The sequence below is a fragment of the Saccoglossus kowalevskii genome, chromosome 17, assembly GCF_978046115.1.
Source record: "Saccoglossus kowalevskii chromosome 17, keSacKowa6.1, whole genome shotgun sequence".
NCBI lineage: Eukaryota > Metazoa > Hemichordata > Enteropneusta > Harrimaniidae > Saccoglossus > Saccoglossus kowalevskii.
In genome coordinates this window covers 9926584-9954343 of record NC_140657.1, presented here as the reverse complement: position 1 = coordinate 9954343, position 27760 = coordinate 9926584, and the positions used below count along the sequence as shown (strand labels likewise).

The following is a 27760-nucleotide window of genomic DNA, read 5'->3' as shown; positions in this document are numbered from 1 at the left end:
AATAATAATTGCTTGCTTGGGGTTAATATGATTGTTTGTGTCGCAAATCTGCCTACTAGTATTAAGGTAAAACATTTTAAAAATTTATCTGTGATTCAGACATCTCTAAAAGTAAAACCATTTTACTTTTAACAACCTTTACATCCTCTGAAAGCTTAGATATAGTCATATGTTATATGATAGTACATATTCCGTACCAATATTTGTCCCAGGGATTACCTGACAGTCAATGCTTTTGCTATTGTGCTTGATTTTCTATTCTGACTATTTTGTGTAATTTAGTTGAATATTTGTTAATAGTTCATTTTGAGAGTAGTATCATCTTCAGCCAAACTGTTCTATCATAAAGGATTATGGGTATTTTGAGGGCAAAGTCTCGGGAGTAAAAGCAAAATCTTTCAATTTTGTCCAGAAAAATACCTGTATTCCTCACATTAGTTTGACTGATCACAATCTTATCCCAACCTTTAAGGTAGCGGGACTATTATTTGCATACTTGTTTTCATATTTTAATTGGGACCAAATGACTACAAATAGACCCAGGAAAGTATATATTTTTGGAATCGCCAGACTTCAAGCTTTTCAAAGGTGTGTTTGTCATGCCCGTATCTGCATTCTACGGTGCGTTACTTAATCAAAAGTGAAAAATTACTTTTTTTGTAAAAAAAATAATTACGCATTTATGCTGGTGATAAGAAGTTTTGTTTTCACTTTTCCTAGTTGTTCAATAGTCTGGTAAATTGAATGTGTCTGGTCAGTTTTATTTGATTAACGCGTAGTGTCCTGAATTTTAATTTCTGTTTTAGTCACATTGACCCCAACTCAAACCACAACACATTGGTAAATAATCTATGAAATAGTTTGTCTGGACACATTCAAGTTCCTCTCATTGTCACCTTAAAGCTGTGAAAATTTGGTGTTAATCCGACGAAAATAAGTATACGTTATTTTTTGTTAAAGACCTTGTATTTTAAAAAACATAAACTCCTAGAAAACGTTGATGAAGTCACAGCAAAGATTTTCAAGCTTGTTTAATTGCACAAGCGATTTATTTTCCCATCAAGGTCTGTTTTACCATGTGTAGGGGCATCCAAATGTGTAAGGCTATTGGAAACCCAAAAAAATAAAGGAATGGGATAGCTATAGTTCGATAAAACGGCAAATGAAAACACTAAAATCAATGATTTTTTTTCAGTGGCTGTGTGACCTTGTGTCTGACACATTCATATGCAAATGACTAATCAGTGAAATAAACGGGGGCCAAGACAAACCACTCAAATGTTTGGAAACACTCATTGTGTGTCAGATAGCTACTGATAACACATCCTAACATTGCTTTGTCTTGAGTTAATCTTTGAAACATATAGGCACACAAATTAAACCTGTGTTGTTGATTTTAGAAAACACTACTGAAGCTGCCTTGCTTCCCTTCAGAAAATCTACATTTTAACCAACTTACATGACATTCTAGGTTACGCTGACTTTGTCAGATGAAAGTTTATAGTGCATTTCATCAATTAATAAATAAATGTGAAAATCGTAATTTTCAACACAAATAATAGTCTCGCTACCTTAAATGACCTATTTGCATTACTTTCTTTGGCATTACAAGAATTGTTGTGCTATCAGAAATCAGTGATGTGTACTTAATTGTATTTTCCTATTCAGATTGCACCAGGATCCGTCCTATGGTTGGCGCCCCACATTATCAGCTTTTGAAATGCAACGGATGCTCACTGAACTAACTGCTATTAAAATAAGAGCTACATACCAGGATAGAGGTGAACTCTCATTTTTAATTTCACATTATTTATTAGTACATGTTACTGAATTTTTATATATATATATATATATATATATATATATATATGCATATATATAATTTTCTTTTTCTATAGTATGTTTTTAAATGTAAATTTTAAATGTAATTTTAGATAACCAAACAGAGTTCTATAATTTTAGTGTCAAGTTGTCTCAAAATGAGGAATGTTCCACCAAAAATATGACCATGTTCTAATTGATTTATGGATGTAATACTATTTATTCACAGGTGTGGGATTTCTTGATAATGTTAAACTGGCGACAGCAGGCAGCTCGTCAGGCTTCGATGAAGTTGATTGGGTAGAGTTATGTCAGTGTCCTGACGGGTATGTTGGACAATTCTGTGAGGACTGTGCCGCTGGATATCGAAGAGAAAATCCCAACTCAGGGGCCTTTAGTAGATGTATACCATGCGAGTGTAATGGACATTCTTCTGCTTGTGATGTTTTAACTGGTCAGTATATTTATTAAAGTAAAGTCTGTTTTAGTATTTCTGCAAAATCAACACTGAGGGCGCTAGTTTTTAGTAATGATGTCATAAGTATATCATTCAAATATTCAGACAATCAACAATGAGGGCGCTGCTTCTGAGTTATGTCATTAGTGTATCATTAGTTGACAACACCTGAGTATGTGTAACATAAACACGTGAAAATGTCATTTATGACTCCAAACAATTTTTTAGATAACAATATTTTTCTTTTACTCAAGACTCTAATACTGAAAAGCAGAATTATATATTGATAACCATAGAAACAAAATCACAGCTCTGTATTTCAGTGTATTTTCCTTGATTTGTGTGATGATGAATGATTGAAAATCACACAGACTTGCTATAAAACTGTCTCTACCAAATTATGTACATATTGAAATGAATCCTATGGATGCTGACACTGTTTCTGTGCAATTACCAGGTGCATGTCTATGTGAACACAACACTCAGGGTGATAACTGTGAACAGTGTAAATCTGGTTACTACGGCAATGCCAGACAAGGGACAGAAGATGATTGCACTAAATGCCCTTGCCCCAATAATGGGGAGTGTTTACAGATACCGGATGGTGAAGTGGTTTGTACAAACTGTGATAGTGGATATACAGGTAAGTTGTTCATACTGAATGCAGAGTTATGTTATGTTTGGAGGCTGAATTTTAGTTTAAATGGTTGACTTGCAATTTTGGTATATACTACCATTTTGAATATACCAAAGTGCATCAATATTTCATCAATAACCTAAATTCTGAAACTTCACTGAAAACCTTTCTGTATGAAGCTTAATTTACTATATTAAAGTGCTTAATGCAATAAATTGTTTTTCTTCACAAACCAGTACATTTTAACCTTGAATGAAACTGTAAACATCTTTATTTTCAGTAGAGAATAATGTTTGTGAATTTTGTGAGTCAGTGAAAATTTTTATTTTTGGTAGCAGTTAAAATTTCTCTGAGGTCATGTGACATGGAGGGTCAGTGACTTTCGCAAAATTTTGTCTTTATGAATGCCTAAATTGTAAAAATTTCTAGCAGAAATAAAATCAGTAAGCCATTCAAATCCACATCCACTCTGTGGGAGGTTGCTATATTGACAATGTCTGTATTCGTTAGTTATCTCACATTGGTTGAAACTATAATTTGCAGTTTCTCTATAGAAGTTACACAGTTACTACTCAAGATTTGTTCCTAAATTGTATCGCATTACTCTGCAGGTACCCGTTGTGAGATGTGTGCTGATGGTTACTATGGTGATCCACTCGGTGACTTTGGTTCTCCACAACCTTGTCGAGAATGTCTCTGTAATGGTAACATTGATTCTAATGCTGTCGCTAACTGTGATGGGTAAGTCACCATAGCATCTACAAGGTTTCCATTTTTTGCTTCCCTGTCGATGAAGTCGCTTATACTGTATTACTGATTGTCCGTCGTCGTCATCGTCAACTTCACATTTTCAACTTCTTCTTAAAACCCACCAGCTGTATAGCTGTGAAACTTTCTAGGAAGGTTCCTTGGGTGGTTCTCTTCCAGATGTGTTCATTTCGTGTGGATATGTTCAATTGTCTTATTTATAGCAAATATTTTTGCCATTTTTGGTCAAGAATACTATTTTCGACTTCTTCTTGAAAACCGCTAGCCCAAATGCTTAACTTGGTGTGTAGGTTCCTTCGGTGGACTTCTCTCAGATTTGTTCATTCCATGATGATATTTTCAATTATCTAATTTTGGTGAATATTTTTGTCATTTTTGGTCAAAAACATTATTTTCAACTTTTCCTTGAAAACCTCTAACCTGATTGTTTTGTAAATTTATTTGTAGGCACCTTGGGTGGACCTCTGTCAGATTTGTTCACTTCCTGTCAACATCTTCAATTCTCTATTTTTAGCAAATATTTTCGTCATTTTTCATCAAAATAAACATATTTTGTCCTTCAAAACTAGTAGTCCAAATTCTTTTGGGTAGATCTCTATTAGATTTCTCCATTTCGTAAAGATATCTTTAATTCTCTGCAACAAAATCAAGAAAGTTGGTGTCTTGCGATATTAAAGCAGCTAGCATTAAATATAAATTGCTTCTTAGTTATTGCTTTTAGAGCATGCTTCACAAACAGCAGAGCTATATCAGCCGACAGACTGCTAGTTAATTACTTTTTATTTCTAATTCGCTGATGGCATGGATAAGTTCATATCTCTGACTGCAGACATCACTCGTGTTGTGTTAAATGGACAGCTTGGAGGTTCATTCTCAACACTGAGAATTTGATTTTCAAATGTGTGCTTAATTGGCTATCTCCAAGGAGTCTGCATCCTTTAAATGGAAAATATTGACATTGTTTGGGTGAAACTTGAATGAACATTTGTTTTGCATCAACTTGAAAATTACAACTAAAATGGCTTGGAATGTTAATAATATGGGACTGGAGTTTACTGCAATGGCCTGGAATTTGATTTCCTCTGAGGTGTATGAACTTAGCACATTGAATCTTGTTTGTTGAAGTCAAGATACTTAGTCTGTCTCTTGTGTGATATCTCAATTTGTTTCCATTATCAGTTTAACAGGTGAATGCTTGAAGTGTATCTATAATACTGCTGGATATTATTGTCAAGACTGTTTACCCGGTTACTATGGTGATGCTATATCTGAACCAAAGGGACAGTGCAAACGTAAGTTAATCAAATTATTCTTGAAAAGGTTCTTGAAATATCAGAATGCTACTTGGATGAAAAACATCTGCTCCTGTTTTGACGTTTTGAGTTATCACAGAAATAATAAATTGGCATTATTAAAAAATTAAAAAGCTATTGAAATCACAGTGCTAGGGTCAGAATTATTGAAATTAAAGGTACTAACTGACTCTCTGATAAAGTGTTGAAATTTTGTGTGAATAAATTCTGAAAGCCTGCTGTTTATTTACCCTCACTTGCATGCAACACTGATTATTCACAAGGGACTTTTTCTGCTCTTGATTCTTGATTTATCAAAAAAACATTTGATAGATGCACAAGTAATTATTATTATGAAGTTGGCATACAATCAATTGCAGAATCAAGTTGGGTTTTTGATCTCCCAACAGTAGAATATGCAGGATGTCTGTATTTAACATCTGGTGATCGCTGATTAAAAACATTATGAAAATCTTTGTTTCTGTGCCATTGTAGAATCAGAATGATTGTTAAAAGGGCGGTGGTTGCCAATGCAAATTTGAATTTTAAACATACAGCGTGTACGTTGCTAGGAGTCTCACATCGAATGGAACATGATGACCACCAGCTTTGAACTATGATAGTAAGATAGAGAGATATCATACATTCTTATTAGTATGTTCAATTATTTTTATTTTCCTCTCATTACAGCTTGTGATTGTTATTTGCCGGGTTCCAGAGGAGCAGCGTGTCACCCAGTAGATGGACAATGTGATTGTCAACCCTATGTGAGAGGCCGCAACTGTAGCGAGTGTCGACCGGGTTACTGGAATATCGATAGCGGTACCGGATGTATCGAATGTAATTGTAATTATATGGGTTCATTGAATGGTGAATGTGAAATATCCACTGGTAACTGTATTTGTCAGCCTGGTGTTACCGGTGAAAAGTGTGATCGCTGTCTACCGCATTATTATGGATTCTCGCAAGATGGCTGCTCTGGTGAGTATTCCGCCATCGCCACATGAGTGCAACTTTTATTATTTATTTACAAAATTTTATTCAACAACTTTACCATTTACAAAATTAATAAAGTATAATCTATGTTGTACATTTAACATGTTTCGCTGTAAATAATGACCAGATAACTGTATTTGCCCTATTAGTAACGCATACATTTATTAAATAATGAGGTGTGTCTGGTCAAAATTTTGATGATTCAGTGTACAACGAATGCGGTTGTTGGTTTATATGTATTTTCTAATGGGGATGTACTTCTAATAGAACAATTACAGTACTGTAAAATGACTGATTTTCACTGGGTTTAAATTTCACTGATTAACCATTTTTAGGCATATTCAGTGGGTTTTAAATTCACGGGTTTATCATTTAGATAATGTGTTCTATGCTAAATTTTACATATTCACTCGGTTTTAATTTTAGCGCATTTTCCAGTCAGCAAAATAAGCAAAATTGAAACACAGTGAATAATTAACTCCTTTACAGTAACTGTTACCACAGGACTTGTTTTAACACCTGTAATGCAGGCCTGATTGGCAAACGCTTTTAATTTCCTGGATCTAACTTATTCTGTTTTGTTTGCAGCATGTAACTGCGATCCCCAAGGATCATTAAGCCTACAGTGTGATGATTTTGGACAGTGTCTTTGTAAAGATGGTGTCATTGGTGAGAAATGTGACATGTGTTCAGAAAATAGATACAATTTGGCATTAGGATGCATTGGTAAGTATCTGAACATGGATTCAAGGGTGGATAAATAAGGGGCATGGGTCTTGTGTTAACTTTTCTGGTGGTAACTTAGACACTACTCGTGTTGTCCGATTTTGCACATGATCAAATGATTTAGTTTGACATGCTTCAAATTTGTGAAATGATTAGTGAAAGAATGACATGTACTCCAAAATATTGTGTAAATGATGTAACTTTAATCTCTGCGTACAACCAAATGATTATTTTGTGCAAGTTTTCACTCATGTTAAAAGCTGCTAACGACTGTCATTGGTTGACAGTTTTGTTGATTTTAAAGCAAATTGACTTGATTTCTGATTAGCTTAGGTTTTGATCAAATTTTTAAAAAAAAGTTGAATTTGGGGTTTTAAGGATTGAAATCAATTGGAGTCGGTCACCTACATTGTATATGAATCGGAGCATGGAAACAGAAATATAGAAAATGGACATTTATCTGATTATAATAATTTCATCATGTCTTTTCACAGCCTGCCCAGCTTGTTATGATCTAGTGCAGGATAAAGTAGACGAACATAGAAAGAAACTCAACGAACTCAGAGACTTGATTGACAACATTGGATCCAATCCAGAAGCCATTAACGATGAAGATTTTGAAAAACGTTTGAAAGAAGTTAACGATACTATCAATCAATTATTGAAAGAAGCCAAGATGGCTGCAGGTATGTCTACAGGGTTATAATTCTTTAAAACACTTGATGAAATGTTATATTTTATCCAGTGATACTAGAGATCATAGAAACAGACAAAAATATTTACCGGTACTGTAAAATTGCTTCAATTTCGTTGGAGACAAATTTTTGCACAGTGGCCGAAATTTTATCTAGTCCACATTTCACTGAGCTCTAAAGAAAAATTTTAAAATGTCATTAATTAATTTTTTTGCGAACATTACTCGCAGGTAAAATGAAATGGTTTATGGTAATTTTCATTATTATTGCATGTTTTGTCATTAAATACTAGTAGTTTGAATGTTCATACAGAATCTAAAAAAAACGAACACATGTAAATGCGATACAGCATTAGCTGTAGAATATGAGGTTGTAGATTGATTTATTTTAAAATGAGTTACAAAACAGCTTTTTTATTGACAGGAAACATTTATGTGACCAGCCCCATGATAATATTATCTTTGCACATTGATTTTCAAACGAGAACAAGTCTACAACAATTTATGAACATTAGTGTGTAAATAGTTTGTCGTATTGTGTCTGATACTGAAACATTTTCAAAAATAAATTACATGTTCAGTTGAGTTTTGATTTAAACCAAGGTTCTTCAATCCCTGGGAGTGCACCATGGAATCATGGGATACTATTTTTTGTTTTGTTTAACCAACTAATCTATGGTTTCCCATTGTCTTTTCAATCCAGTAAGAAAATAAACTGAAAATTAATCCAATGAACGACCCTGCACTTTAATGCTTGTCTACTTATAGCATTATGTTATTATTATGTATTTTTGTTATTGTTTGCAGGTAATGATACAACTCTCTTAGAGCACTTAGATGACATCAAAGACAGCATTGATGGATTACAGGACCAATTACAGAAGATTGGGAGCAATGTTGACATGGCACAGGAATCTACGGACAGTGCTAAAGACGGTGAGTTGATAATCACAAGTTACATAAATAGTGTTAAATGTTTATGTACATCCAAGCCATTTAAGTAGCCTACAAAATCAGCCTATCTAGAGCGAAGGGGAACGGACTGATTTTGTGGGTAAATCAGAATTCCTTGGAAGAGGAAATGGACGTATGCTATTGCCCAAATAAAGTCAACCATGATGTGTTTATATAATTCATATATTTTAGTCAATTATTTTACAGAGAATATTCAACACAGTGGTCAATACCGTAAAATTCATAATATTGTCCATGTTCTGTATCCAAGCATAGACACTATAGTTTTACTTGCACATTCACCCCCAAATTCAATGCAGTAATTACAGAATATAGCTAAAGCCAAGGATTTATTAGATATTTGATAGTGTTCTTAGTCTGCTGTACAAGATCAGAAAATTTCCTGCCTACTAAAAAATAAATTTATTTTCATGATTGATAAACAGGGTTACAGTACTCATTTCGCCCAGCCTCCCGCCCGCTTCCGGATTTCGATCGCTTTTTTTTCGCTCGCTTTGTTCAATTCGACCACGCAATTTCCGCTTTTTTTCCGACCGCGCAAATCCAGAAGTATCCGCTCGCGCAATCGCTCGCTCGCTCGCCTGACAGAGTAGAAGTGTGTCATTTTTGTTTTTATAATGTTAAAATAAGAATAAATACAATCAAAAATTTATAGAACGACCGTTGAAAAAATACGGTGGATCACACGGCCATATAAAATTGGTAATAATACATACGCGTAGCAATAATGTCCACCATAAACAAGATCGAACCAAACATGTGAAATCAAATACGACACTGACACAGACACAACTAATATGAAATAAAACCATTCAATTTTTGGTGGAGAGCTAAAAATGTCTACTGTAGAGTATGGTATTCATTGTGTAACCGTGTATAGGGTGACGGTTGTCATGCACGCATGGTTTGGGTTTAACACGGGTCAAGTTGTAGATATGTAAATCTATGGCACCTATAACAATTGAAGAATATCTGCAGGAATAGTAAGACTGTGAAAAAAAACGACCAATCGATTGTTATAGAATGACAGCAGTGTAAAATTTGTCAAACAAATACAATACTTGCAAATGTAATGTCGGCCAGCGCCCATCTTACTTGTCCGAAGTTGTCGAAGCCGACATCAATGGAGATCGCGTTTTTTAACTAGGCGGCTGGCAAGCGGACTAACACGTTACATAAACTTGTTGAATTACAAGTATGGTTTTTATTTCTGCGCCCAATGTCTCGTTATAAAATAAAGGATTCAAAGTTTGCAGGGTATTCCGTTTTTTGCGAACTCTGGGCGAAATACTTTCATGAGCTGTACGTAGTTCACTTACAGCCAAAACAAAGTCAGCTTGGACATTAAGTTGTGAGACGCGACAAAACAAACGCTGCCAGTGATAGATTACGTGAATAAAAAAACCAAAATAAACGCAATCAAAGGCGCCGACCACACGCTTTGGAAATAAATAGAACGCGTTGCTAAGAGGAATCGCACCTGCATCTCGACGACGTCTCCGGTCATGAGCAGGGTTTGCCGCGTCTTAGAAAAATTGAAAGTTAAAAAGGAATCAGTGTCGGGGAACCATTCACAATGTTTGCATTAAAAATCCCCCGCGAAAACCTTTTTTTTTTTTCTGTTACAAACACTATGGTACCTGAATCCCGATTAATTCATAAATATGAATCGTTAAGGGTCAATTTCCTGCAATCCTTCAAGATTAAATTTGCCGATCATGGCAGAGAATCTGGATATGGTGTGTACAAATAAAACTAGGATTATATGAATAGTAAATCCATGCTTTGTGAGATACATTGCAGGTTGTATACTAAACGTTGTAAAATGTCACCACCTTATTACATTACTTTGCATGCAGATATCGGCAATGCTGAGGATGCGATTAAAAGAGCACAAGACACATTAGCTGAAGCTGAAAGATACCTCAATGAGAAAGGACAGGAAGCTTTAGACAAAGCTGCCGATGCTGCCAAAGATCTTGGATCACAGTCAGAAAAAATGACTAAACTGGCTAAAAAAGCTAAAGAGGCTGCTGAGCAGTAAGTCATAACATCTAATTTACGTATATCTCCTATCATTTATTGATTTTGACATAGAACTAGAGTGCTTAATATATTTGCTGTTACGAACAATAAAATAGTTGTAATATTTTGAAGCGAAACTTAAGGCTACTAAGGCAAAACCCACTTTATGTAAAAGACTCCACCATTAGCCAGAGGCAATGCTCATACTCCATTACAACAGAGCATTTATTCACCTGTATTGAAGATTTGCAGGTTCAAGTTCACATGATATTTTGTTTGATTATGACAGTGACACTGCAGGCTAGAGTTTATAAATGCTGCACATTGTCAACAGATCTCATTTTCAATTTGTGAAAAGTGACATCACATTTCCAGTTCATGGTATTATAAGTAAATAAGTTGTATGAAATGCATACTTTGAGGATTATTCGATTTGTTTTATAACAACAAACTAAGAACTAGGACAACAAAATGGCGGATAATTATTTCCCATTTGGGAAAAAATACCCCATGGCACAGAAACTTGCAAATTGTCTACTGCTATGACACAATGAATGTTTTGTTTTTTAAATCTGAAGAGTTGTGAATTCAATGTTGTTTGTTTTCTACATTCCAGACAAACTGAAGAAGCTATGGAGATTGATGGAACGGCCAATGAAGCACTTGACACATCTAAAGAAGCGTTGAAATTGGCGCAGGATGCCTTGGACAAACAGGATGACATCTCAGATAAAATAGACATGTTGAAAGACAAGTAAGAAATTCCAGTTATTACATTGTATATAATGAATACCGTAAAATTCCTAATTGAGGCCGCGGCTTTAATTAAAATTAATTTTTTCAATGGACTAATTTAGATGCGTAAAGTCTTGGTGCGGCTTTAATTAGAGCATTCACTTCGATAACAGTGGGAATTTTTTTCAAAAAACAAAGGCCAGACGGGATAATGGTATGCTAATTTGTAGCGATTCTAAGCGCACTTTCGGATTTTTACACACAGAAAAACTTGTACACAAATGAAATTTCACACTGTATAACATACTGCACAATAAATAATATCTACAAATAGATTTGTATGCATTTGCAGATTACGGTACTGTGTACTACAATCTCTTGAATAGACTAATTCGTTAGCATCGGTATAGGTCACAACTGAGAGACAGCCATCTGACACAGTCGATAGCGTTCGACTACTGACATGTTCGACTTCCGGCAGAGTGACTGTACATTTTAATTTAGACATCGGGGAAATTAAAATAAAAAAAAATAAAAAAAGTCAATCAAAAAAAAAATTTTCGCATGATAACAAAAAAAATACTCAGTATATTATTTAATGTAATATATATTTATTTTCTTATTTTTTTTGATAACAAAAAGTATATTCTAAAAGAAGTAAAAACAAAAACGAATGCATTCTTAGTAGCAAATGATCACTGTAAAGGTCATGCTGCGTTTCACACAAGTGAATAACTTACTTATTTTTGAAGTGTTACAATTGCTGATTATTACCCAGTAGTGATTACAATAACGTATAAAAAATAAGTTCGTTGAATTGTTATGAACATTCAACTTTGTTTCACCGCAAGCGAATGATTTCGGTCACATATAAACGCTTGATCCGATACGATATCCGCCATGTTTGTTCAAACATTTTTAGTGACTTGAAACTGTTTTTGACCTAATTAAGCAATCGAAACGCTGGATGGTGCCAACGTGATTAGTTTACCATAGCTCATTTAAATATGTTAATGTAGTTCAGTGACCTCATGGTAAACGAAACACGGAAGAGATTTACCGTTGTTGTAGTGCGATCGCTTGGCTTTGATTTTGATGAGAAAACGGCATGATTTTTTTTTAAATCAAGAAATTAGTTGTTTTCGAAAGATAAGCTGAGCATTGAAGAAAAATTTAACCCATTCACGCTACCCACAATAAACCTATACTCTGGAATAAGCCTCAATGAAGACAGAAAACCTAAATTAGACTCTAATCTAAGCTTCAGGAATCATTGAAATGTTCGAAAAATTATGCCTTAATTTAAAATTGAATGGTATATCTATTTCTGAAATATGTGGTGGCTGTTTGGTTTATGAAAGTTTGGGATGCGGCTTATATTGCAGGCTTTTCCTGGGATCAAAACTTGTCAATTTCATCATGAAACAATGTCTCAAGTTAGGGGTGCGGCTTCTATTAAAGCTGCGGCCTCAAATATGTCACTGCAATCATGAGTTATGAATTGTACAATCAACTAGTGCAGTACTTAAAAAGCCATCAACAAACTTTTAAATTCTGCAGGTGACTTGAAGTTAGTGCCGCTCTTTGAATCAACAATTGAAATAAATGTACTCCATTGAATGAAGTTCATGGAAAGTTACCTTTCATAGTTCCAAATAAGCAAAGCTGAGATTGTTTCACTATGTTATTTTCTCTTGATGGTATCCAGGTATGATGATATCGAAGCATTAGCTCAAGAAGCAATGGCTGTTGCCATGGAAGCACAGGAAAGAGCCAATGAACTGCTGAAGGAAGCTACAACAATCCTTGCTGATGCTAACTCCCCACTCCCAACTATTGATGTTGGACCACTGAAAGGAAATGCATCAGATATCATCAGAGGGGTAAGTATTCTACTCAATTTTATTGCAATGCAGTGATTGTGGACACATCTAATCATTCTCATTAGGTAATGTGATTACTGATTGTGTGTCCATTGTAATCTTAGCAATCAATACCTGCTGTGTGTGTATAAATGTCACCAAATGCTTACTAATATAATATTCACCAAACTGCCTACTGGTACAATATCTACTAATAAATCACCATGATATGCCCAGTAGTGATTGCATAACCATGACTTGCCAACTGATCCCATCACCTCCACCACATGCCAACTGATCCCATCACCTCTACCACATACCAACTGATCCCATCACCTCTACCACATGCCAACTGATCCCATCACCTCTACCACATGCCAACTGGTCCCATCACCTCTACCACATACACTGATCACATCACCTCTACCACATGCCAACTGATCCCATCACCTCTACCACATGCCAACTGATCCCATCACCTCTACCACATACCAACTGATCACATCACCTCTACCACATGCCAACTGATCACATCACCTCTACCACATGCCAACTGATCCCATCACCTCTACCACATGCCAACTGATCCCATCACCTCTACCACATGCCAACTGATCCTATCACCTCCACCACATGCCAACTGGTCCCATCACCTCCACCACATGCCAACTGGTCCCATCACCTCTACCACATGCTAACTGGTCCCATCACCTCTACCACATGCCAACTGATCCCATCACCTCTACCACATACCAACTGGTCCCATCACCTCCACCACATGCCAACTGGTCCCATCACCTCTACCACATACCAACTGATCCCATCACCTCCACCACATGCCAACTGATCACATCACCTCTACCACATGCCAACTGATCACATCACCTCTACCACATGCCAACTGATTACATCACCTCCACCACATACCAACTGATCCCATCACCTCCACCACATGCCAACTGGTCCCATCACCTCTACCACATACCAACTGATCCCATCACCTCCACCACATGCCAACTGATCACATCACCTCTACCACATGCCAACTGATCCCATCACCTCTACCACATGCCAACTGATCCCATCACCTCTACCACATGCCAACTGATCCCATTACATCTACCACATGCCAACTGATCCCATCACCTCTACCACATACCAACTGATCCCATCACCTCCACCACATGCCAACTGATCACATCACCTCTACCACATGCCAACTGATCCCATTACATCTACCACATGCCAACTGATCCCATCACCTCTACCACATGCCAACTGATCACATCACCTCTACTACATGCCAACTGATCACATCACCTCTACCACATGCCAAATGATCACATCACCTCTACCACATGCCAACTGATCACATCACCTCTACCACATGCCAACTGATCCCATCACATCTACCACATGCCAACTGATCCCATCACCTGTACCACATGCCAACTGATCACATCACCTCTACCACATACCAACTGATCCCATTACATCTACCACATGCCAACTGATCCCATCACCTCCACCACATACCAACTGATCCCATCACCTCCACCACATGCCAACTGATCACATCACCTCTACCACATGCAAACTGATCACATCACCTCTACCACATGCCAACTGATCCCATTACATCTACCACATGCCAACTGATCCCATTACATCTACCACATGCCAACTGATCACATCACCTCTATCACATGCCAACTGATCACATCACCTCTACCGCATGCCAACTCATCACATCACCTCTACCACATGCCAACTGATCACATCACCTCTACCACATGCCAACTGATCACATCACCCCTACCACATGCCAACTGATCCCATCACCTCTACCACATGCCAACTGATCCCATCACCTCTACCACATACCAACTGATCACATCACCTCTACCACATGCCAACTGATCACATCACCTCTACCACATGCCAACTGATCCCATCACCTCTACCACATGCCAACTGATCCCATCACCTCTACCACATGCCAACTGATCCTATCACCTCCACCACATGCCAACTGGTCCCATCACCTCCACCACATGCCAACTGGTCCCATCACCTCTACCACATGCTAACTGGTCCCATCACCTCTACCACATGCCAACTGATCCCATCACCTCTACCACATACCAACTGGTCCCATCACCTCCACCACATGCCAACTGGTCCCATCACCTCTACCACATACCAACTGATCCCATCACCTCCACCACATGCCAACTGATCACATCACCTCTACCACATGCCAACTGATCACATCACCTCTACCACATGCCAACTGATTACATCACCTCCACCACATACCAACTGATCCCATCACCTCCACCACATGCCAACTGGTCCCATCACCTCTACCACATACCAACTGATCCCATCACCTCCACCACATGCCAACTGATCACATCACCTCTACCACATGCCAACTGATCCCATCACCTCTACCACATGCCAACTGATCCCATCACCTCTACCACATGCCAACTGATCCCATTACATCTACCACATGCCAACTGATCCCATCACCTCTACCACATACCAACTGATCCCATCACCTCCACCACATGCCAACTGATCACATCACCTCTACCACATGCCAACTGATCCCATTACATCTACCACATGCCAACTGATCCCATCACCTCTACCACATGCCAACTGATCACATCACCTCTACTACATGCCAACTGATCACATCACCTCTACCACATGCCAAATGATCACATCACCTCTACCACATGCCAACTGATCACATCACCTCTACCACATGCCAACTGATCCCATCACATCTACCACATGCCAACTGATCCCATCACCTGTACCACATGCCAACTGATCACATCACCTCTACCACATACCAACTGATCCCATTACATCTACCACATGCCAACTGATCCCATCACCTCCACCACATACCAACTGATCCCATCACCTCCACCACATGCCAACTGATCACATCACCTCTACCACATGCAAACTGATCACATCACCTCTACCACATGCCAACTGATCCCATTACATCTACCACATGCCAACTGATCCCATTACATCTACCACATGCCAACTGATCACATCACCTCTATCACATGCCAACTGATCACATCACCTCTACCGCATGCCAACTCATCACATCACCTCTACCACATGCCAACTGATCACATCACCTCTACCACATGCCAACTGATCACATCACCCCTACCACATGCCAACTGATCACATCACCGCTACCACATGCCAACTGATCACATCACCTCTACCACATGCCAACTGATCACATCACCTCTACCACATGCCAACTGATCACCTCACCTCTACCACATGCCAAATGATCACATCACCTCTACCACATGCCAACTGATCACATCACCTCTACCACTTGCCAACTGATCACATCACCTCTACCACTTGCCAACTGATCACATCACCTCTACCACATGCCAACTGATCACATCACCTCTACCACATGCCAACTGATCACATCACCTCTACCACATGCCAAATAGTCAGATCACCTCTACCACATACCAACTGATTGCATCACCACCACATGCCTACTGCTACTCGCATCACCACCACATGCAAACTGCTGATCGCATCACCACCACATGACCACTGCTGATCGCATCACCACCACATGCCCACTGCTTATCGCATCACCACCATATGCCTACTGCTCCTCGCATCACCGCCACATGCCTACTGCTACTCGCATCACCGCCACATGCCTACTGCTACTCGCATCACCACCACATGCCTACTGCTACTCGCATCACCACCACATGCAAACTGCTGATCTCATCACCACCACATGCAAACTGCTGATCGCATCACCACCACATGCCCACTGCTGATCGCATCACCACCACATGCCAACTGCTGATCTCATCACCACCACATGCAAACTGCTGATCGCATCACCACCACATGCCCACTGCTGATCGCATCACCACCACATGCCCACTGCTGATCGCATCACCACATGTCTACTGCTACTCGCATCACCACCACCACATGCCAACTGCTGATCGCATCACCACCACATGCCTACTACTACTCGCATCACCACCACATGCCTACTGCTACTCGCATCACCACCACATGCCTACTGCTACTTGCATCACCACCGCATACCCACTACTGACCGCCTTACCACCACATGCCTACTGCTACTCGCATCACCACCACATGCAAACAGCTGATCGCATCACCACCACATGCCCACTGCTACTCGCATCACCACCACATGCCCCAATGATCACATTCCTGCCTGGCTTCACACTGCTTCCATTTTGGCTCAAAGCGCATCATGTCAATTGTTAATGCAGGCCAATAGGATAAAAGCGGAAGCAGATCAGTTGATAGCCGATAATAGAGACCTATTAAAAGAAGTGGAAATGGAATCCCAAGAAGCCAAAGATTTGTTACAAGATGGACTAGCTGCACAACAGGTAGATAATCACATGGTACAGAGTCATTTATTTATTTATTCGTCTGGATGCAGTTAAATTGTATTTCACTCAATGTGTGCGTGTTTGTTTCTTTTTATTCTAATTGTGATTTACTGTTTAACCCTTTCCATTGTCCAATTCAATTTCATTCATCATATTTTTAAATAGACAAATAGTATTGCTGCTTATGTTTGGTCTAATTTTATCATGACAATATAATTTTACCCAAATTTTATGAAGTCGCCCACAAAAACTCTGATTGCCTGGATGTCAATATTAATAAAAGTCTATGGTTATTTAGTACCAAGCTGACTGATGTTGGTATCAGTTTTGTGCCATGCTAATGACCTTGAAAGGGTTAACCAGTCACTGAGACCTATATGAAGTCAAATAAACCAACTAACTAAGGATGCCAATGAAACTACAAAAGTTTGCATCAATAAATTCCATTGAATTGTTTGTGCTTGCATGCTTTACTATCTCAAATCTTGCCTTTTTCTTTTGATTTAAAAAATAATAGATTTTTTGCATTTCTTTTGATGAGATTGATATTTGACTTTATTAGAAAGATTACAGTAGATTATAATCAGGTGGTCCAACTACCGTACTAGACCGAGTTAGCGCCCAGGGGCCTCAACTCAGAAAATCATGATTTTTTTAGGGGTGGGCGCTTACCCGAGCACCCTCCTTCAACATGTGACAGATTGAGGGGGGTAATTACGTGTTTGAGGGAAAATCAAATTACGTAATTAGTTGCATCGTCATTGATTTTTATAATGAAGAAACAGAAATGATCACAAAAAATATGCTCATTTTATTACAATATTAATTACGTACCACCAGAATTTACGAAATTAAAAACATTAGAAGAAGACTTTCCGGTAATGCAATGCGGAAGTGAATTATTGATGTCGAAGTATGTTCTGTTGGAATTGATTTCAGCAAATAAACGACATAGTTTTTTTCAAAAAAACTGGTGCCTAGCCATTTTTGAGAGGTAATCTGAATATGGCATGAAATATTTACCGCATTTTACTTGTATTAACAGGTCATTGTCGAAGCATAGTTTACACACGGTTACCGTGGTCTATGCATTCACAACATATTCGCAGTGGTCGATATCCACGCTGTATCATATAAAAACGATTACCAAGATTCGTTACGCAAGATCAAGTTTTAAATTAGTTGCACTTTGAAGGGGTGGGCGATTTGCCAAATGTGACCTCGAATATAAAAATTGCGCAAAAGTGCCTGGGCATGTGCGCTAACGCGGTCAAGTACGGTAATAGAAATATTACAGTAGATTATAATTTGGTAGTTCAACTAATAGAAGGATTACAGTAGATTATAATTTGGTGTTTCAACTAATAGAAGGATTACAGTAGATTATAATTTGGTAGTTCAACTAATAGAAGGATTACAGTAGATTATAATTTGGTGTTTCAACTAATAGGATTACAGTAGATTATAATTTGGTAGTCCAACTAATAGAAAGATTACAATATATTATAATCAGGTGGTCCAACTAATGGAAGGATTATAGTAGATTATAATTTGGTGGTTCAACTAATTAAAGGATTACAGTACATTATAATCAGGTGGTCCAACTAATATGATTACAGTAGATTTTAATCAGGTGGTCCAACTAATAGAAAGATTACAATAGATTATAATCAGTGGTCCAATTAATAGAACGATTACAATAGATTGTAATCAGTGGTCCAACTAATAGAAAGATTACAATAGATTGTAATCAGGTGGTCCAACTAATAGAAAGATTACAATAGATTGTAATCAGGTGGTCCAACTAATAGAAAGATTACAATAGATTGTAATCAGTGGTCCAACTAATAGAAAGATTACAATAGATTGTAATCAGGTGGTCCAACTAATAGAAAGATTACAATAGATTGTAATCAGTGGTCCAACTAATAGAAAGATTACAATATATTATAATCAGGTGGTCCAACTAATAGAAAGATTACAATATATTATAATCAGGTGGTCCAACTAATAGAAGGATTACAGTAGATTTTAATCAGTGGTCCAACTAATAGAAAGATTACAATATATTATAATCAGGTGGTCCAACTAATAGAAGGATTACAGTAGATTATAATCAGGTGGTCCAACTAATAGAAAGATTACAATAGATTGTAATCAGTGGTCCAACTAATAGAAAGATTACAATAGATTGTAATCAGTGGTCCAACTAATGGAAAGATTACAATAGATTGTAATCAGGTGGTCCAACTAATAGAAAGATTACAATATATTATAATCAGGTGGTCCAACTAATAAAATGATTATAGTAGATTATAATCAGTGGTTCAACTAATAGAAAGATTACAGTAGATTATAATCAGGTGGTCCAACTAATAGAAAGATTACAATAGATTGTAATCAGTGGTCCAACTAATAGAAAGATTACAATAGATTGTAATCAGTGGTCCAACTAATAGAAAGATTACAATATATTATAATCAGGTGGTCCAACTAATAAAATGATTATAGTAGATTATAATCAGTGGTTCAACTAATAGAAAGATTACAGTAGATTATAATCAGGTGGTCCAACTAATAGAAAGATTACAATAGATTGTAATCAGTGGTCCAACTAATAGAAAGATTACAATAGATTGTAATCAGTGGTCCAACTAATGGAAAGATTACAATAGATTGTAATCAGGTGGTCCAACTAATAGAAAGATTACAATATATTATAATCAGGTGGTCCAACTAATAGAAGGATTACAATAGATTATAATCAGGTGGTCCAACTAATAGAAAGATTACAATAGATTGTAATCAGTGGTCCAACTAATAGAAAGATTACAATAGATTGTAATCAGTGGTCCAACTAATGGAAAGATTACAATAGATTGTAATCAGGTGGTCCAACTAATAGAAAGATTACAATATATTATAATCAGGTGGTCCAACTAATAAAATGATTATAGTAGATTATAATCAGGTGGTCCAACTAATAGAAGGATTACAGTAGATTATAATCAGGTGGTCCAACTAATAGAAGGATTACAGTAGATTATAATTAGTGGTCCAACTAATAGAAAGATTACAATATATTATAATCAGGTGGTCCAACTAATAAAATGATTATAGTAGATTATAATCAGGTGGTCCAACTAATAGAAGGATTACAGTAGATTATAATCAGGTGGTCCAACTAATAGAAGGATTACAGTAGATTATAATCAGTGGTCCAAATAATAGAAAGATTGCAATAGATTATAATCAGGTGGTTCAACTAATAGAAGGATTACAGTAGATTTTAATCAGTGGTCCAACTAATAGAAAGATTACAATAGATTATATTCTGGTGGTCCAACTAATTGAAAGATTACAATAGATTAAAATTTGGTGGTTCAACTAATAGAAGGATTACAGTAGATTATAATTAGTGGTTCAACTAATTAAAAGATTATAGGTAAATGGTTGTCCAACTTTAAAAAGAATAACAGTAGTCAGTCAGGACAATTCAATTTCGTCTTCAAAATTTAATTGAAATCCAAAATCGACAGTGCTTGAGGTGTGCTCTGCTGTTCATCTTTTTTATTCAAAAAAATTGAAAAATAATAGAAAACGTTGCAGCTGTTATCTGTTTAGTTTGAGAAACTTGTGGTAGCATATTCCTGACTGTCGTCCATCTTGTTTGTTTCCAGGAAGCTGACTTGCTATTGGCTAGAGTGGATGCAGCAGAAGCCATTGCCCAGGCTGCTATCAACCAAGGTGATAAGACTGTGAAGGAAGCCAGAGATATGCTTGACACACTCAGAGGTAGGTAGACTCGCTTCTATAACATGTCTTGATGATTTACTGTAAAACCATTTATGTTCACTGACATTTAATTTCATTATTTTGTGTTGAGCACATTCACTGTGTTTTAATTTCACAAATCTATCAAAGGAAAAAATGAGTTTTATTGTTATTTTACATGTTAATTTTACATATCAGTGAAAATAGCGAAATAGCCTTAAAATAAGGATTAATAAAATATTGAATGGGGAAAAATGGCGATAGGCGATGCCTTAAAATATTGACTCGTGATTCATCTGGTATTAGTTTAGTAGAATTGTATGATAAAAATAAATTTATTAGGAACTTTTGTTAATGATGCGTTCCCACTATATATAAAACATCACTCCCACAGCAAGCTGGAAATATGAAATGTGTTCAATGATAGTGTTTTTTTAAAAAATATGATTTATTAAAAACTAGAAACTTACTTTATGTAGAATAGCGCTCTCTAACTTTGTGTCAAATTTTGGATACTAGGGTTCAATGACCTTGTTGAGGAGAGTAAGGGAGCCGCTGAAGACGCTCTAGATAGAATTCCTGAAATAGAGAGATTGATCAGAGAAGCTAACGACACCGCCAATGAAGCCAATGATGCCATAGAGGGTGCTGAAGCTGATGCAATTCAAGCAAGAGATATTGCTAATGAGGCTGAGACCACTGCTGTTGAAGCATCTGAGGTAAAGTCAACTTACCCATCATTCACTTGTAAAATGTTGTCATGGCAACCTCTTCCGTGAATCAGTGTTCATTCAAAATATTATAAAAATACACACTCATATAAAATACAAAATGTGTTCTTTTGGAAGCATATCTGTAATTAGAAGCACACAGAAAATAACAAAATTACATCTAGTGTACGCTGAATCATTAAAATCTGGCCATGCAGACATGTGCTACTAATAGAGTATATACAGTAGGTTGCAGTTGAGATATTTAATACTAAGGAAAACGGAGCTTTTTTCATGACGGGATAGGAACTCCAGTTTTGTCAAGCAAACTAAAAAACATTGTGATACAGTAAGGTATCGAAGGAGTCACCGGCGGTAATTAGTGCAAGTTGCACCCAGGTCAAACCTCATACTTGTGATTTCCATATGAAAAGCGCATTGGATTGTGGGAAAATCAATGTTTATCAACTACCGCGCTTTAACAAATCCCACTTATTAAATTAGTCAGCATAATTTGTATTATGATGTATAATGAAAATTTGATTTTTTTTTTTTTTCAAAAATTCAATAAAAACTTTTCAAAAAAGTTGACACACATGCAGATCAGAGTTGTATTAACATTTTAATAATTTTCTCTTATTGTTTAATTTTCAGGGAGCTGGGCAAGTGAAGGAAGATGCAGAAGAAACTTTGGATGATGCAACTGGTTTAAGTGACGAAGCAATGCAACTGATGATGGATGTTGATGACACTGAACAAGAATTAGACGAGTTAGATAAACAAGCAGATAACGATGCTGCCTTAGCTCAAGAGGTAAGCACTTCACAGATTGATAGCTGTCACATCTGTGGATTTCACGTTTGGCTTTAAATGATTGAATAAAAATGAAAGACCACAGATTAATAATTAACCACATTGCGTTGCAATGTCTGGTTGCATTGAATAATTATCAACTACAATTTTGATTTATGATATTTATATAAATCCTGCCAACTTTTCTAATTTTAGCTCCCCTGAAGATATGGCCAGGCAAAGCTTATCGTTTTAATGATTTTCTGTTGCTGTTGGTGACAACTTTACATTTTGACTTCTTCCTGGAAACCACCAGCCTTATTGCTTTGATATCTTGTCTCACATAGGTCTCTAACAAAATTGTCAATTGATCAACTATTTCACTCCAAGTTTGTTCATACATAATTGCTTTTGTTTCATTTTCAGGCACTTATGAAAGCCAATGAAGCCCGCAGAAATGCGCAAGAAGCATCAGACACAGTACAGTCTGCATTAAGTGATGTGAACGACCTATTGAATGAACTTGGTAAGAATTCAAAGTCAAATTGTATGAATGAAAGAGATTAATTTGTAATTACTGATGGATAAGTACTTACATGATACAAAAATATAAATGATATTGACATATTCTGAGGTTTTCAGCCACAATGCAAGCTATACTTGTATGAAGCAGATTATTATTCTCGTATTTGCTTTGTTAGTAGTGCATAAGCAGGTATCAAAAATGGTTAGACTACGTTATGTTTTAATAATCCAGCATACAATAAATGAAATATTTTGTCTTATGTGCACTTGTATTAAAGATGTGTGTTGAGATATCTAACCTTATGTAACGACAAAAACTATAGGTTTCAGCCACCCATAAAAAACGATCAGATGTTTATAGATGACGGAGCGGAGCTGGTCATATAAGTGGTTTTCTGTTGTTGTCAGTCTGTCAACAATTACATTTCCATCTTCTTCTTTAAAACTACTGCTCAGTTGCTTTGATACTTGAGTGGACCTCTGACAGATTTATTCATTTTGTGATGATAGCTTCAATTCTATATTTTTGGCGAATATTTTTGGTAGAAAATGCTATTTCCGACTTCCTTTTGGAAAATACTGGTAATTGCTTTGGTGGACCTCTGTTAAATTTGTTCATTTTGCGATGATATCTTAAATTCTCCATTTTTGGCGAATATTTGTTATTCTTTACTTTCTACTACTACAATTGGTTTGACATTTTATTAGCTCTGCTGTCGACTTTGTCGAGCGGAGCTTATCATATGACTGATTGTCCGTCGGCGTCTGGCGTCCTTCGCCCGTGTCAATGTTTTACTTTTTCGACTTCTTCTTGAAAACTACAAGCCTGAATGCTCTGATACTTGGTGTGTATGTACCTAGGGTAGACCTCTTTTAGATTTGTTTATTTCATGATGATATCTTCAATTCTCTAATTTCGGTGAATATTTATGTAAAAAGTGATATTTTTGACTTCTTGTTAAAAACCACAAGTCCAATTGCTTTGATATTACATATATCGATGCTACATGTGGACCTTTCTCAGATTTGTTCATTTCGGGATGATATCATAAATTCTCTAATTTTGGTGAATATTTTTGTCATTTTTGGTAAAAAGTGATATTTTCGACTTCTTGTTAAAAACCAAAAGTCCAATTGCTTTGATATTACATATATAGGTACTACATGTAGACCTTTCTCAGATTATATGTTTTCACAACTGGGTTCGTATTTTTTTTCCAGCTCATTTGGAACCGATTGATCTCGAGAGACTAAATGAGTTAGAGGGTCAACTGGCAGACACCAATGACACGTTACAGGATGCAGATTTGGATAATAAACTCGAAGATTTAAAAGCAGCCCGGGATCAACAGAAGCAGTGGATAATGGATTACGAAGATGCATTGGTAGATCTCAGAGCAGCCGTCCAGAATATCCGAGATATCAACGATTCTCTTCCGGACCAATGCTACAGAGAAGAAACGCTAGAAAATCCACCCTAATTCGAATCAGTTTCAGTTCATTTACTTATTTGTATTTTGGGGTCATAGTTCATGGACTTTGAGGCCGAGACAAAACTGAGATGGGATACCTTTTATTATTTTTACGCAAGACTGTATTTTGGCCTTTATCCTTGTCTAATACTTGCAATAACTATGATTCCTTGAGAGTATAGTATTCTCTCCTTCCCATCTTCTTCTCAGGGTATCTGAAATAAACAAGTCCATGTTATTTTATTGTTTAACGTCATATATCAAGTCTGAATACAAAAAACCATCTTTCTATAAAAAAAGTTCATCTTAAACAAAAGGAAAACTTTTCTTTTGATTCATTGATGTCATTCTGTGTTCTTCTATTTATGTGAAGAGTATTTGATAATTCAACATACACCACTGCACAGATTGTGCGCAAATTTTCCTATACTGTATTCACTTTATTAGAGAACTACAATTATGTAAAAAAAGAAATTTACATTAACATGTGTACATTGGTGTTTTTAAAAGTCAATCAATATTTTTAGACTTTATTGGAGATGCGCTTTTAACAAAACAGTATTTTTTTTTTTTGTAATTGGTGGTCCTAATAGAGGGAATATGGTTTTTGGGGAAAATAGGCTGTATTTGAATGACATACAGCTACAAACAGGAATTCTTGTAATGCACTTTCACTCTTGTTGATGGTCGCCCCGACCGAGAGTGCCTTTCATGTCTTTCCAGTAGGCATTATTCAAATTTTGCTGCAATGCATCATGGGAAGCCATTACTCCTTCTAATATTATCATGTATATATAACGTAATCCATAATTATGAATCATATCCTAGCATATTTCAGGATTTTATTGCAGTGGTCCAATCAGGGCGCACTTAATGATTATGTGATTAAGACTAACCAATAAACAAATAGTCTGTGATTATTAATCTTTTTAATTTTTTTGATAACAAAATTTTTTTCTAGGATGAACAAAAGATTCACATGGTGCTTTAAATTGTGACATAAATTTTGTGTATGCCATTTTACTTTTTAAAGATAACGTTTTTGTCTCTTATGATATATTTTTTAGTAATTTTCTACTTATTCATCCTATTTGTATTTATATTTAGTCTTTTATTTATCAGTATCGAGTATTATCATAAATATATATATTTTGTGTACCCAATCATGTATTCTAAATGGGGGAAAAAAAATTTTGCCATGGAAACAATATCTCTGTTGTCAGCATTAGTTTATTTGTAAAAAGAAAGTACATCATTACAAGTGTTCAATCATTGATGTAATGACACTGACTAAAATATAACTATTTCTCATACTGTATTTGCTCTATTAGTAGCATATGCGCTTACATAATTTACAGAGGTATTTCTATACAACAATAACTATTGTTAGACTACATGCGTTTTTATTGGAGATGCATTATAATAGAACAAATATGGTTTTTCATCAAAAACTCTAAATCATCTTGTAAATCAAACAAATCCAGATTGATTCATCACAATTAAGTAGAACATTGGTTTCCGTGGCAACATAAATATTATTCAGAATCTATAGTCCTTAAAGTTTGAGGGACCTTTAAAGCGGGGGAGCGTTAGCGATTAATGTAATCGACGCTTAGGATTCAATTCCTGTGTGTGTCTGTGCAGGTGACAACCCTCTGCTTTAAATACATCTGTCTTGAATTGCATCTTGATAGGAACGTCTGATTTATTGTAAAATAAAAATAATTTTGGTGACAAAAGAATCAGTGTTCCTTTGATGAAATGAGGTAAAAATAGCCAGCGTGCATTCACCTAAGATTTAGTAATACAGAATTGTAAAGCTGACATGCACTAACATTCTATTATTCATTACATACAAATCTTATGTTTGCGCAAAAACAGTTTTGCTGCTTCTTTAAAACAAGGCACAGGTTCCAAATGAATATGCATGATGACTTGTAGGCAAAACCTTTGTTTGAGGGGAAGGGGGAGGGGGGGGGGGAGAATTTCTGCTTAAACAGTATATTTATTACATGATAAATTGTACCATATTGTTTTCATAAAAATGCATTTGCAAACAAAAACGATCTAAAGCTACTCCTAGTTATCAACACTGGCTATTTTTAAGCCGTGGGGCAATGGTTTGATTATCTGTCAGAATATATATACCTAGTTAAAGGGCAGTGGTCGTCGCGCTGAACATGTGCGCCATTTGTGTTGATAAACATTGATTTTCCCATAATCCAATGCACTCTTCTAATAGAAATCACAAGTTAGAGGTTTGACCTGGGCGTGACTTGCATTAATTACTACCGGTGACTCCTTCGATACCCCTCCAATCTCCTGAAAAAGTACATAATTAAAGCTTGGTAACATCTCAGTTTGTACTCGTTGATCTGCGCAACAGCCAAAGTCGCCATCTTTGTTTATATGAGACCCATATATTTCGCGCATGCATGGCCCGACGACTACCACCCTTTAAATATACTTGTAGCTTACTAAATCCTCAATTTGACTTGTAATATGGACACCCATTCACTACTTGTTTTTCATATTCCGAACACATTCATTGACCTTATTTGCTGGTGCACATATGTGGTATATATAGAAACCTTTTTAAGTTTTAATATAATAGAACAATTATTTTTTTTTTTATAAATTATTAAACTTGTTTTCACATAATAATTAATGGATGTGGGACAAAGACTGGTAATGTTTATTATGTATATCAACTAACTTTTAAAATATTTTCAAAGTCCTATACAAAGTATGGTATTTTGTTTGTTGATTATGCAAACATGTATTGGTTCATGTGATTTAGTCTAAACTTGTATGTTTTGCATGTATCCTTTGTACACAAATATATCAGTATTTTGACAATAAATACGATCCTCCAACCCAATGCAGCCTCTGTTTTCTTTTATCTGAGAGTAGCAAGGAGGGTAGCTGGTACAGATTACAGGAAATGAAAACGGCATTTTACGCTTTTACAGGAAATAAAATGAAAGTTCCATTTACAGTAAAAAATAGGGTTTTACTCTTTACAGATAAAACTAA

The 27760-nt window shown here is 36.3% G+C and overlaps 1 protein-coding gene across 1 annotated transcript in view; it reads left to right on the top strand.

The window, feature by feature from the left end:
* Positions 1-27605, top strand: part of LOC100371702 (laminin subunit gamma-1-like) — a 62978-nt gene extending 35373 nt beyond the window's left edge. Inside the window, exons 11-28 of the mRNA XM_002731040.4 lie at positions 1669-1781; positions 2051-2275; positions 2736-2921; positions 3527-3656; positions 4863-4975; positions 5666-5956; positions 6560-6697; positions 7192-7383; positions 8199-8327; positions 10226-10406; positions 11008-11145; positions 12835-13009; positions 17326-17448; positions 21132-21246; positions 21745-21944; positions 22590-22748; positions 23154-23253; positions 24474-27605. Coding sequence (XP_002731086.3) covers positions 1669-1781; positions 2051-2275; positions 2736-2921; positions 3527-3656; positions 4863-4975; positions 5666-5956; positions 6560-6697; positions 7192-7383; positions 8199-8327; positions 10226-10406; positions 11008-11145; positions 12835-13009; positions 17326-17448; positions 21132-21246; positions 21745-21944; positions 22590-22748; positions 23154-23253; positions 24474-24733 — 2968 coding nt within the window. The 3' untranslated portion in view covers positions 24734-27605. The remainder of the gene's footprint in view (positions 1-1668; positions 1782-2050; positions 2276-2735; positions 2922-3526; positions 3657-4862; positions 4976-5665; positions 5957-6559; positions 6698-7191; positions 7384-8198; positions 8328-10225; positions 10407-11007; positions 11146-12834; positions 13010-17325; positions 17449-21131; positions 21247-21744; positions 21945-22589; positions 22749-23153; positions 23254-24473) is intronic.
* The last annotated feature ends 155 nt before the right edge of the window (positions 27606-27760 follow it).